Consider the following 13,676-nt stretch of genomic DNA (forward strand, 5'->3'; position numbering starts at 1 on the left):
GAAAAAGCTTGAAACGTTATAGAACAACATATCAATCAAATCAGTAAATACTGATCTGACAGTTATATATATTTGTACACAGTCCTCGAAGCTTTTGGTAAATGTCTGCATCGGACTTAAAAGCTAAATGCCGGGTATGTTTGAACAGTAACATTCGAATAAACATTTAGAGTAAACTCAAGCCAACCTCTCTTCTACACTGTGTTTTAAAATCATTGCTACGTACCTTGAACACAGTTGAAACATACGTAATGAATTAATATGATTTATGTCATCGAGAAACCTTACAGTATAAAGAAAGGATGTTATTATTGCAAGAACAACATAGCAATATGACAATGTCTGTAGATAAATTGAATTCATAAATCCATGACACGGTGTTCATTGCATCCAAGCAGGATCAAAGAGAAATGGATAAAACTGGCCTTCCATCTTCTGTCCCTGGAAGTCAATATAAACAAAATATATTCATTTTGTTTCGATAATTAGAAATGATTTGTTAACATCTCCCAAATACATTTGGTTTATTGAATTACTCAAGACAGATAACAACAAAATATTTGTGATGAAGATATAAAATGACGAACGTTTCCAGCCCTGGTTAATCTAGCAAAAAGAAATAAAAAAGAAAGTCTTTCTGTGGAATTTTAGCTGAATGAATTATTTGAAATGTAAAGACCCAACATTGTAGGCAAGACAACCATCTAAAGGTGACGTATCAAAAACAAAGAAGCAGAAAAGGTACCAATTTCATAAAGGTCGAAGGTTTAAGCATCAGTAAATTGGGCATTAAAATAACCTGGTATAATCAACAATCTATGATAAAACTTTAGTGCAGCATGTCATCAAAAACAACTTTAAATTACTAATTGATGTCGATCTTCGCACATTGTCAATTTGTTATGCAGCTGATACACGAATGCATTAATGCGTATTTGAACAAATACAGACTGAAGTGCTAAATCTACTAATCTTCAGCGAAACTACATGCAGCAATCTAATATACATATTTAATATCACTAAACAGTAATGCTAATGTCTTTGTTTTTCCAAAACAAATGCTTGTAATTGTTACCTCTTTAGTAATGGAGAGTTGACAAATTTGTAAGGAAACGACATAACCAAAAAGTCCTGATATTCAAGTGATACGCGCTACGAAGACAGGACACGAAAGTTGCTAGTCTGATATGCTCGCTTTAGCAAATTTAATTACTTCTGAACAAGGCAAAACAGCATGGATTATTCTAGTCCTCTCAGCTATAATTGATTACAAATATAAACTCCAATATTATTCAGCAAATGACTGGTGTTGTATTCACTCGTATGTCATCCACTCTTTGACGTTTTCATCTCATCGAAATTGGGGGGGGGGAGTTGTCTTAGTAGCCACCAATAAGTTCGTTAATATTTAAAGACTTTGAAGTAAAGAAAGAAACCGTCTTACCTTTGGAATGTAACTTCCTTTCAGCAACTCTCCATCTGTGTCAGAGCATACCCCGTCTGCAAAGAAGTTCAGCACTGCTGCTCTACGAGGACCATCCGACCTGGACAGAAAAAGATAGTCTCCTCAAACGAATACAATAATAACAATTAAAATTTGGAAACAAGAAATACAGTCTTTGTAACAATGTCACAAACACGTGACTAATGTACATCTTAATGAAGTGCTAACTATTGTGATGCCCATACGACATGCTGAATTTGAAGAGACTGACAGTATTTTACCAGACAATTCATACCTTCGAACTCGTCCCAAACAATACTTCTACAAATGGAGTATACGTACTATAACCTTTTGATTCGGGGCCTCAAGTGGCCGAGTGGTCTAAAGCGCTCTTCGTTACGAATCACTGCCATCTCACCTCTGTCTAAGTGGGTTCGAATCTCGGATTCGGCTAATGTGGGTATGTGAGAAAGCTTGCCAGTAGCTTCTCGTGGGTCGTTGGTTCTTTCCGGGTTTTTCCGAGTTGCTTCCTCCACCATTAATACTGGCCGCCATGTATAGATTATCGTGTGCTAAATAATGGCGTTAAACCCTACAACAACAACAACAAAACAAGCTTTTGATTCCATATTTTATAAACCTTCGCTAATTATCAAAGCTTACTGTAAGTGACACTTAGTCAGTAAATCAAAAAGCAAACCTAAGCCACTCCGTGAAAGGTAAGAGTGATGGACATGTTGCATTAAGTGTTGGATTTCTTCTAAATAAGCAATAAGGCAAGCTCACGGTGATATAGAAATTAAAATACTATGTAAACAGGTATGATGAAAGTATAGGGTCTGGTTCTGATGCAACTTATTATGGCACACACACACACACACACACACACACATATATATATATATATATATATATATATATATATATATATATATATATATATATATATATATATATATATATTCACCCAACAGCAACGGCAATTACCTGTTACCATAAGATCCATGGACAGCTAAGGGGTGATGGAAGCTTGCCTCTCCTTTCTTCAACCTACCACAAACAGGTTTGAACTGGAGCTTTTCGTCTTCTGTAAGAATAGTCTGAAGAAAACAAAACATCTCGAAATATACTCTTGCATATACGACATCTTTTACACAACTTTGTGCATTAATCAAAATCAGCCAAATAATTATGACAACGCTCTAAACAAAAATGATGCACAATTATTTCAAATTCTAATATCTTCTTATTGATCGCCACATATAAGAATAACGCTTTGTACTAAGGTCGTTCTGCACTGACAAAGACATGCGTCTAAACGGGTCAGTGATCGTTTCTGACATTTGCTCAGCATATTGGCCTGTATAAATATTTCTTTCCCGAATTGTGCATGTTCACTGTCATTAGCCATAGTGACACCATATGTTATTTTCGTATAATTTTATAAAATTATATTCCTTATCTGACATTTCTAAGAATTGATGTTTTAAATGTATAGTAGTTTTAAAAAGTGTCTGAAATAGAATATTGACCAAGAACATGAATATGATTATGAATCCAAACCTTTATGGATTCCATGTCTTTAAAGTTAAAGTCTGTAACTGGAAGTGGACCTCCATCTCTTGTCCATCTGGAAAGCAAGTACAATCCTATGGTTTATATATAATAAACAAAACTTCAGAAGGCTTTATATACGTGTCTTGGTTTGTTTTTATATTCAAACATATGAATGCATAAACCCATCGTTGCATGTATGAAGTATAAAAACACATAAAATTTGACGAAGATTGGTCACTTTAAATAACTGTTTTTGGATGAAGCACCACAACATGTTATCCTGCTGTATTTGATTACATATACTTTTGAAGCAGTTTGCTGGAATGTTGTACATTCTTAAGATAAAGGAATAGGTCAAGGGAATATCTATTATTTTACTTTTTAAGTCTAAGAAACTACATTCTGTATATCATCGAACATTACGACAATGAAAATATCTCAGTTATGAACGTTTCAAATCAGACTAAATATATATGAATTATGTAAAGCATTAACTTAAACGGCTCGGCGACAGAGATGATCATTAAAGTTCTTGTGTATGGATTCCAGACAAATGCCAAGGATAATTTCGGGCTTTTTTTTCTTTTATCATAGGTCTTACTTGAAAATTGACTTTCAACATCTCGGTAAAAAAAATCCCACTACTTCAGTTCGTAAAGACCTGCGTGGACGCAGATAAAATGCTCATATACAGAAATAGGTTAGCTGTTACATTTATTAAATAATGATTTGAATGTGTCTGTAACAGGAAGAAAAATAAAAAATTATCTGAAAGTAAAGGAAAGTCTATATAAATGCACTTTTTACACCATTTAAGATAATCTTAAAAACATTTTAATTTGTTTATTCATGCACAAATGTAATAGCGGGGACGTAATCACTTCCCAGTCAAGGACAACGCTATATATGTATGCTAAGGGCTTAACGGCACATATGCGCAAAGTTTTCGGTATGTTACTAACTAAACGATAGTATATGTTTCAGAGTTTTCTAAACGGTTTGAAGTACTCGACAGCTTCAAATTCATATATATATATATATATATATATATATATATATATATATATATATATATATATATATATAATGGACAAATTATAATAAGATATAGGTAATGAGAGATAACGAGGGTCATATTATCCCGCATCATGTCTTCCTGATGTATAAAAACTCATCGTAATATTCTGTTAGAAGAGAGAGAGAGAGAGATAACATTATCCACACATTTGATTGCATATGCAATGTGTTTACATCATTTTTTATGATATGTTACCTATGAGAGCCAGGAATGTAATGGAGAGCTCCGTTCTCTTCTGTCTGATCATCCAAGGCTATATGGACCTGAAACATAACATGATGTATGGCGGATAATCTATGAACGCTAATGATATATACATTTTATGAAGTGATTGTCAAATGGTACTATTCAAACTTTTATATAGCTTTCATCCATGATAAACAAAGAGTCTGATATTATATTTATCACATAACTGCATAAGTTTTGCAATTCAAAAACATCTGGTTACAAGTGTTGCTGTCTGTCATCGTTGTTGTATCACATCAACATAAAATTACATGAGTTAAAAGCTAACAATAAAAATGTTAATACCCTTTATCATGTTAGAACCAAACCTATAACTATATGTGCTGGTAATGATGCATTAAAATACTGGTTCTATTAGACTGAATTGATTCATAATTGTAATAATTTCGTGAATATTCCTGATAATTAGCTTTGGCATGGTAATTACACATGTAATAATAGAATAAGCTCTAGTTATTCCATATGGATTATTCTATCATAAATGAGTCTGTATCCACTTTTCCCACCAATATACATGCAAACAACTTCGTAGACGAGCATATGAAAGATATTCTTATACATCAACCGAACTGACTTATTATCCACCAAGAAGCGATGTGATTGAAAGAGAAGATTCGATTGGTATATTCAAGCAGCATTGGATCAACATTCCGAAAATACTCACTAAATCTTGCAATGATTTGTTACATATGTGTATGCGTACTCATACGAAACGAGGAAACAATAGCTAAGACATATAGTAATGAAAAGAGAGAAGCAAATGTGCGTTAGTGGCTTTTTCCAATTGGTTTATAAGACTGCGTAAGTAGACATATTGGAAAATTTTACATTTTATGACGTCCTTCAAGCGAAGGAATAAATATTCCCACAAGCAGCAATTTAAATCATATACGACTCTTACATATTAAAGACCAACTGTTATATGTGGCTCCATTGATCAAACGTATCACTTAGAGATCCCAATAGATCTTGTTCCATCACCAATCCCTTACATTGCAAGTAGTATGGTAACCACGAACTTGGCCGCCATAGAAAATCAGTCCTCCACATACCTCGTTTCTTACTCAAGAGACTAGTCTAAGCGGACGACTAGAAGAATATATAAAACGAAAAGCATAAAATAAACAGAGCCTTATTGATGTTAAACGGTTTGTGAACACACGAAATAGATCTCCAACCAAATCCTATGCTGAGGCGAACGTGGAAAATAAACAATACATAGACGTTGTTTCCATTGAGACTGACATTACCTGGTCTCCTGGTAAGATCAGATTTACAGTATTTTTACCTCCCAAATCGTGCTAGCAGCCACCCAGATGAAACGTTCAACAGAAAACTCAATCTTTGTAACAGCGTAACAAATAAGAAACCAAACAATATAGCGAAAATCGACTTGATCCAGCCAAGTGAAAAGAGCAATAAAATGCTCGCCACAGCGGTCAACATTACAATATTAAAGTGTGACAAATAAGAAACTCAACACGGAAATCAAACTAGAAAAGTAACAGGGAACAGTTCGCCCAGTGCTAATACATGCTATAAATTGAACCATGAGTTAGTTAAAGAATGTAAGAGGTTTTTTATTTAATACATTTAGGGTATATAATGTCCGAAAACTGGAGAGGAATGATACAGCAGCAGGTATCCATTCAAAACGTTGAGTATTCCCACCACTACCATACACATGCAAGACACCATGGTACATTGGAATTGCTTCATGATGTTTGAAAGCATTTATTGATGCAATAGGTCTTCAACTTAAAAGAAGTAGCGATAGAGTTAATCTAAATAATCTAATAAAGTAAAGAAGCTTTAAAAGATATACTAATAAACCACTTGACGTAGTGCTTTTCGTCGTAAAAACAATACTTTTCACAGCAAATTTAATCTCAATTTTACGTTACAGGTTAACGGCCGTTACTGTATCTGATACACAAACACATACACTGTGACCAGTATGTGTTCTCCCAAGCACTCAAATCAATCTGCCTGACAATGATATCGTATTAAACAATTACAGGCAACATTTGCTCCTTCTCTCTCTCTCTCTCTCTGTGGTGACATTTACAATGACCTTACAGTTAGGAGCTGCTGAAGATTAGAACACAACTAAAAGCGCTTGGTCAAGTAGATCACACTTCATCAAGACCCGATTATACTGACTGCACTGGACAACAAATTTTTACAAAAGTCATGTTACTGAAATAAAATTAGTCAATTCTTATCAATTTTTATGTGCTGAACACGAATATGACAGTCAAATTGCAAAATTGGCTCTAGTTTTTTTTTGTAATCTGCAAGAAATTAATGTTTACATAACGAAATGCATTCCAATAGTAAAAGGTCAACTGTAATAGCCTACCTATAAAAAATCAAGTCATTGACTACATCTTAGATTTCTTCGCCTGTCTCTTGTACAGCTGTTCGGGAGCATCTCTGAGGAGTGTCCAGCAGTAGTCAGCCAGCATTGTAGTGGACCATTTTCCCTGGTATCTTTGTTCCATTGTTGCGATATCTTGATGAAAACGTTCGCCGTGTTCATCACTAACAATACCACAGTTGCTAGGAAAGAAATCCAAATGGGAATGAAGGAAGTGAATCTTTAGAGACATATTGCAGCCAAGTTTCTTATACTTCATCAACATGTCTTCTACTAGTTCCTTATAGTTTTCTGCCCTAACATTTCCGAGGAAGTTTGTAGAAACTAGGCGAAAAGCATTCCATGCTTGTTTCGCGTCACCTTCCAGCAAGTTGTTGAACCGGTCATCTTTGAAAAGCTCTCGAATCTGAGGACCCACAAAAACTCCCTCTTTAATCTTTGCTTCGCTGAGTCGAGGGAATTTTTCATGCAGGTATCGGAATGCTGGCAAAGTCCGGTCAATGGCTTTCACGAAGTTCTTCATCAAACCTAGTTTGATGTGAAGGGGTGGTAGCAAGATTTTCTGAGCCTCAACCAGAGCTGGGTGTTGGATATTCTTCTCTCCAATGGCTACATTCTGCCTGTGAGTCCATTCCTTCCTCATGTAGTGCATTTCCCTTGCTCGGCTATCCCACTCGCATAAGAAACACATGTATTTTGTATATCCTTGCTGCAGTCCCATTAAAAGGGCAACTACCTTCAAATCACCACAGAGGTGCCAGCTGTACTTGTTATACTCAATGGAATTCAGTAGCTGCCTTAAGTTATCGTATGTCTCTTTCATGTGGACAGCATACGCTACTGGAATAGATGGAAGAATGTTTCCATTGTGCAAAAGCACAGCCTTGAGACTCAGTTTCGAAGAGTCCACAAATAGTCTCCATTCTTGTGGGTCATGAGTGATTTTTAAAGCATTCATGAGGCCCTCAATATCGGAACAGAATATCAGATTACTTTCCTTTCTGAAGAAAGGCTCCAATTGCTGGTGGCGCTTTCGATATGCAGTAATTGTGACATCTTCTTCTAGAAGATTCCATTGTTGGAGTCTTGATCCTAGCAATTCTGCCTTGTTCTTTGATAAGTCCAAATCACGAATCAGGTCATTTAGTTCTTCCTGTGTTATTCTGTGTGGGGTTGATGATGCACCACAGTGAAAATCTGGATCACTGCATGCTGATGGACCAGGAGAAGAACAGGTCGACTCACCTTTGTCTTCGCCAGATGAATCAAGAGAATATTCTGCTGGAGGTTCTGGAATAGGAAGTCCCTCACCATGTGGAACTGGTCTCAATGCAGACGGAATGTTTGGGTAGACTATTCTCGACTTATTTCGCTTCGTTATTCCGCCGGAAAGAGGAGGAACCAAGCAGAAGTAACAGTCATTTAGGTGGTTGCTTGGCTCTCTCCACACCATTGGGACTGCAAACGGCATTGATGACCTTTTGCAATTCAACCACTGTGAAAGCTGTGTTGTACATGTAGCACAGCATATATGCGGAGCCCAAGGCTTGTCTTGGTCACCAACCTTGCACCCAAAGTAAAGATGATATGCCTTCTTCACTTGAGAATTGATACTTTTCTTCTGGTTGGCAAATGTCACTTCCCCACAAATATAGCAAAAATTGTCCGCGGTATTAACACACTTTCGAGGCATTACTGTTCTTTATTGTACGTAAATGGATAAAATAATAAGTTTTATGTAACAGTAGCTTGAACTGTCTCGCACAACGTCTAAAATATTTTAAATGTTGAACCTATCTGATTGGGCTTTATATAGTACACTGCTTACGTCAGCTTCAGCAGCCGCCTGGCATTAGTATAATAGGCCTACACATGTATAGTACACTGCTGACGTCAACTTACTTCAGCAGCCGCATGGCATTAGTATTGCATTGCATCAGAAAATGATGCAATCAACTGTGGATGATGTGAGCATGATGGTATTATGCAATGTTACATCATTATTCCGGATGTTGCTGCAGTCCTACTGGAGAAATTTACACAGTGAAACATAGAAAATGAGGTATATGAATATCTTCAAAACGAGAGCCAATACAAATTTTTCACGGTTATATTCGTGTTCGGCACACCAAAATACTACAGATTAGGGCCTTTTCAAGTCAGTAATGATTTCACTGTTGACCAGTGCTGTCAACGTATATGCTACAACTCTCGATACCTTACCTAAACACCAATACAAATCACAGTAAATAAACTTTGGAAGATTTATGACTTTTTTCCCTTCATGGTGAGTAGATATAGTTGTGCTGTTACCCTGACCCAGAAAGGACCATACCAACACGTCTAGCTAGCATCTCTTAGAACTAACAAGCTATCTTTTCAAAACCACAGAACGAATAATAAAAGATAGATTCCTCTTCTGCAACAAACTTTTTTTAGACTTTCAATGTGGATTCAGGAGGTAGAGAAATACAACTGACAATTTAATCAGAATTGAAACATTTGTTATAGAAGCTTTCATAAAGACTAAACACAAAGTAGCAGTTATTTGGACTTGCGAGAACACACAACAGTTCGACGTAATGAACGAACTTATTTAACCATGGTTTAAAAGTCCATATACGTATGTGGATATCCAATTCAGATTTGAGGCAGGCACACTTGCTTCTTCAGCATATGGGTGCGTCACATGGTAATATATCTTTTCAGCATCAATATTAATAAACAACGAAATACTTTAATTCAATAGCAGAATGACCATAATACGTTGTCAGCTACATATACTTAAAACACAATCAGAAATAGTAAAAAGAAAACATTTTCAAATGTTTTGAAATCTTAAACATTTGGTACGCATGTTTTCAATTCTGTAAATTCAAGATAACTCAGAACTCTTTCCGGAGTGATTCCTTATCCCTATTGCGAAGGAAACAAAATGTGTTGACCTCATTATTCACCCAAAAGTAACTTTCAGTCCGCATATTTTTTCTCGGAACAAATATATGAAATCCCTGAACACACTAAAGGTCATCTCAAACACTGAGGAGTGGAGGATGAATCTGCAGATTCTTGATCCTTTACGCAGTTACGGGTTTGGATTTTTCTGGGAGTATTTCAAAATTCGCCATTAGAACTCTTTTATCTTGAATCAAATGAAGTAGTGTTTTATCTTAGATGAACGAATATGAATAATCAACATACTACCAAACTACCTTCTGCTCCAATATAATTATTCATATGTTACAATCTTCGGACCTATCTTACTTTGTACGATTGAAAACCTAATTATATTCCACCTTAAGGCATATGAATTGGTCCTTAGCTATAAAGATAGAAACATCATCTTGCTGTAACATTCTCCTTGCCACAATTACGTCTTGTTTATCAACTCTTTTCTACTGTCATTACAATGAGTCCGTTAATAACTCTCCAAGTGACTATACATCCCTGTATACATTCTGTTCGAAAGATCAAGATAGGATTACAAGTATTATTGCTGCGTGTGTTCGCGTTTCGGATTCAGCAGATGTGGGAATGTGAGAAAGCTTACCAGTAGCTTATATTGGGTCAGTAGTTCTTTTCTGTGGCTTTCCCGGGTTCATCATCCAACATTTACACTGGAGATTATGTATAGCCTCTCTTGTGCTGAAATGGCGTAAAAGTCTACAACAACAACAGTACTGTTGACAAATGCACCATCTCAAGTTAGTTGCCGTAGATCAACATTCACTATTACAGCAGAAATTTCACCCATATTCACATTTGAAATAAACTGAAACCACTCAAAAAGCAAATTTAATCATCTCTTTGGAATCCTGTCAACACAGAGAGTTTTCCAAAATCATTCGTTTGACAGCACGTTTCCTCTCCGAATCTTTTATAAGCAAGATGTACTCAAAATTATTGAAAAGGTATTAATAAATGGTATCTGAAAAGTTACGTTGAGATTAAAGGTAAAAAATTAAAGAGAAGACAAACCATCCAAATAGTCCATTCTGTCAACCTTTTATAATAGGCAGATTCAATAATCTTTGCACAAAAGTTTATGTAAATCAAGTCCTTCACTGGACAGTGGCATTCTTAATAGAGGATCAGTTGCAGATACGCGTATAGGACGCACACAAATGCCCATGCATACATTCGGAAGGGTTAACCTTGACGAGAGTATTAACCTTAATAATATTTACCGCCAGTAGGACGTATTGTTGTTGACTGCATCGACCTTTATCATATGACATAATGTTTTTGCAAATAAATTAAAATGCTTTCTGACGAAATATACATACAATGAAGTGTACATACATAACACATCGTAGAGTGGGAAATAAACTTGCTTGTACAAAAACATAAAAAGAAAAAGAAAAACGTGCCCTTGCAAACACTGTATTTTAAAGACTGGTGATGCATAAGGGAAATAGTTCCTGATATACATTTAAAATCAGAATATATTATAGACGTTTTGAGTACGAAGCACATATTTATAAATGAATAGTGAGAAAGGCTCTTGACTAGCCGTATATAAAAGGTTGCTGTATATTTGTCGAACTTACTGTAAGATGCATCATGGGTTTTGTTCTGGTCCAGTAGGAATAATCCTGGTGCCTATGCAAACATAATAAGAAAATTGATAAAGGCTTCGATCCTGGGATCCAGATCACTAACCATTTTGAATATCAAGACTAAAAATTAAATATCATGAGTTCATGTTATAACAAATTAGCGGTCTAGCAGACAGCATCAGATTATGAACAATCTGTATGTGTTATTATATCTTAATTCGATTTACAGTTTTATTATGTGAAAATATTGATACCATCGCATTATACTTTAGTTTCTTATTCACACAGATTTAATAACTATTGGATGACATTATGCTTTTGCAGTGCACTATGAATGTACAATGTAAAATTGTACATTTATGCCATGTAAAGGGAAACATTATTGTCTTCAATTTTCCATTTTGTTTCCGCGTTATTAGGACATTTTTCCTTAGAGAGGCCTTGTAAATTTTTGTCCAAATGGCCCTAATAACTGTTTTCTTAAAGGCATTTGTAATATTCAAACAATACAATGAAGTTAAGAGTTTCCTATTTCTTTTGTTATATGGATAGCAGGTGTTTCCTGGCATTGAATACCTGTTGCTGTATTGAATATCTCATATAATTACTTTTTCATAACCATTGATCGAGTAATAAAATTAAGGTAGTTCTCTGTATGGGATAAGTTGTCGCAAAATTTTTACATACACTGGACACATGCGATCTGCACGTGTACAAGACGTTAAAGCTTCCTCATATGGTAGATATGTTAAGCATATATGTGAAACATAAGTAGTGAAGGGGGATGATTCAGCATCAATGGGAATTAGCATTACAGACACCCCTGGGACTGTTTAGCGTCAACGGAAATTTAACATGGAGAAAAATCGTGGGACTGTTTAGCGTCAAGGGAAATTAACATGGGAAATAGATTTTGGGATTGTTGAGCGTCAAGGGGAATTGAACATGGGAATATGGGACTGTATAGCGTCAAGGGAATTTAAACAGGGTGGGACTGTATAGCGTCAAGGGAATTTAAACAGGGTGGGACTGTATAGCGTCAAGGGAAATTTAACATGGGATTTGTTTGTAAAAAAAATTAAAAAAAAAAATAAAAAAGGGGGTAGGCAATTAAAAGTCGATCTCTTTTCGAGAAATTGGAGTGGCCCTGAAAAGGGCCTTTGGGTTTATACATGTCCTTAACATAAAGGGCATCTGTGACTTCTTCTTGTCCTTAGGCTTCGTCTCACTGTAGGACCGTAAATCAAGACTCTTTTGAGGCATCCTTGCCTCTCCACGTAAATCCTACGTATCCATAGGTTGCTGGCGGTCCTATGGACAACTGTCCATTCGGACATACATGGGTATATCCGTCCTGAACATCATTGTTGACACAAGGGTGGAAGATTCAACGTCAGTCCACATGCTGAGGCGACGAGAACAGGTAAATCAATGCAGTGAACTGCGCTTATTTATAGGTAGAGGAAGGATTGAAACGGATTGAGTTCATTGACCAATCCAAACACGCGTTAGAAAATTCAGTCAGCTCGCATCCAATCCGAAGAGAACAGTCTGTGACGTCACGTGGTCTATATAGATTCGCTAGCGCCTGTGCACTGTCAATCCATGCGACAGTGATTCAACATGACGGAAACTCAGAAAACGATCCATTGGGGTGCACCAGCAGTAGAGACTACACAAGGGAACCCGGACTTACTTTCAGAAGAGGTGAATTGGGATTTTGTGGATTTTCTTACCTCGCAAGAATTTGTTCCGGAACCTTCGTCTCCTTCTTCATTACCACACGTGGAGAATTTTAGACAGAGACAGAAAGAAGAATTGCAGAAATTTATACAACGACAAAAGGAAGCGGAACAAGTTTTTCTTTTACAGCAACAACAGCAAGAAGAGGTAAGAAAAAAACAAGAAGAAGCAGCAAAGAAACAAGAGGGTGAAAGTCAAACCGTCACGGTACTGTTGGACATTTTAGCGGAGTTAAGAAGTCTGAAACAAATGTATCAGACTTCTTTATCACGACCGAAGAGAATACGACCTTCCCGAGCTAAACACGCCAACCCTGTGACTAAGCCTACCGTACCACCCTTAGTGATTTCAACCAAAACATCATCATCAGAAGTAGGCCTCGGCCGTGGCAAAGGCTTAAGGCAGTTAAAGTTGATTGCTTAAACTCACCCCTACACCAAAAACCAAAGGCCCTTTTCAGGGCCACCCACTTCTCTCGAAAAGAGATCGACTTTCAATTGCCAATAAAAAAAATTTTTTTTTACCCCTATAGTACGTGTCTATGAGTGCGTGAGTGTAGCTTCTTATTTAAAAATCAAAACTCAAAGACACTTACCTTTCTATACTTAATTTATTCTTTATAAATAGCTACAATCCAATTCACAATTCACAACAGAGCACTTTAAAAAG

General features: G+C 36.2%; 1 protein-coding gene across 2 annotated transcripts in view; it reads right to left on the reverse strand.

The window, feature by feature from the left end:
* Positions 1-249: 249 nt before the first annotated feature.
* Positions 250-13,676, reverse strand: part of LOC149793918 (uncharacterized) — a 37,588-nt gene continuing 24,161 nt past the window's right edge. For both annotated transcript variants that reach the window (XM_089966483.1, XM_089966484.1), the window contains exons 6-11: positions 11,256-11,307; positions 4,275-4,342; positions 3,008-3,074; positions 2,432-2,544; positions 1,445-1,544; positions 250-441 (exon numbers count right to left, since the gene is read on the reverse strand). In XM_089966483.1, coding sequence (XP_089822609.1) covers positions 382-441; positions 1,445-1,544; positions 2,432-2,544; positions 3,008-3,074; positions 4,275-4,342; positions 11,256-11,307 — 460 coding nt within the window. In that variant the 3' untranslated portion in view covers positions 250-381. The remainder of the gene's footprint in view (positions 442-1,444; positions 1,545-2,431; positions 2,545-3,007; positions 3,075-4,274; positions 4,343-11,255; positions 11,308-13,676) is intronic.

This window comes from Sinohyriopsis cumingii, chromosome 8, assembly GCF_028554795.1.
Source record: "Sinohyriopsis cumingii isolate HCF-2022 chromosome 8, ASM2855479v2, whole genome shotgun sequence".
Taxonomy (NCBI): Eukaryota; Metazoa; Mollusca; class Bivalvia; order Unionida; family Unionidae; genus Sinohyriopsis; species Sinohyriopsis cumingii.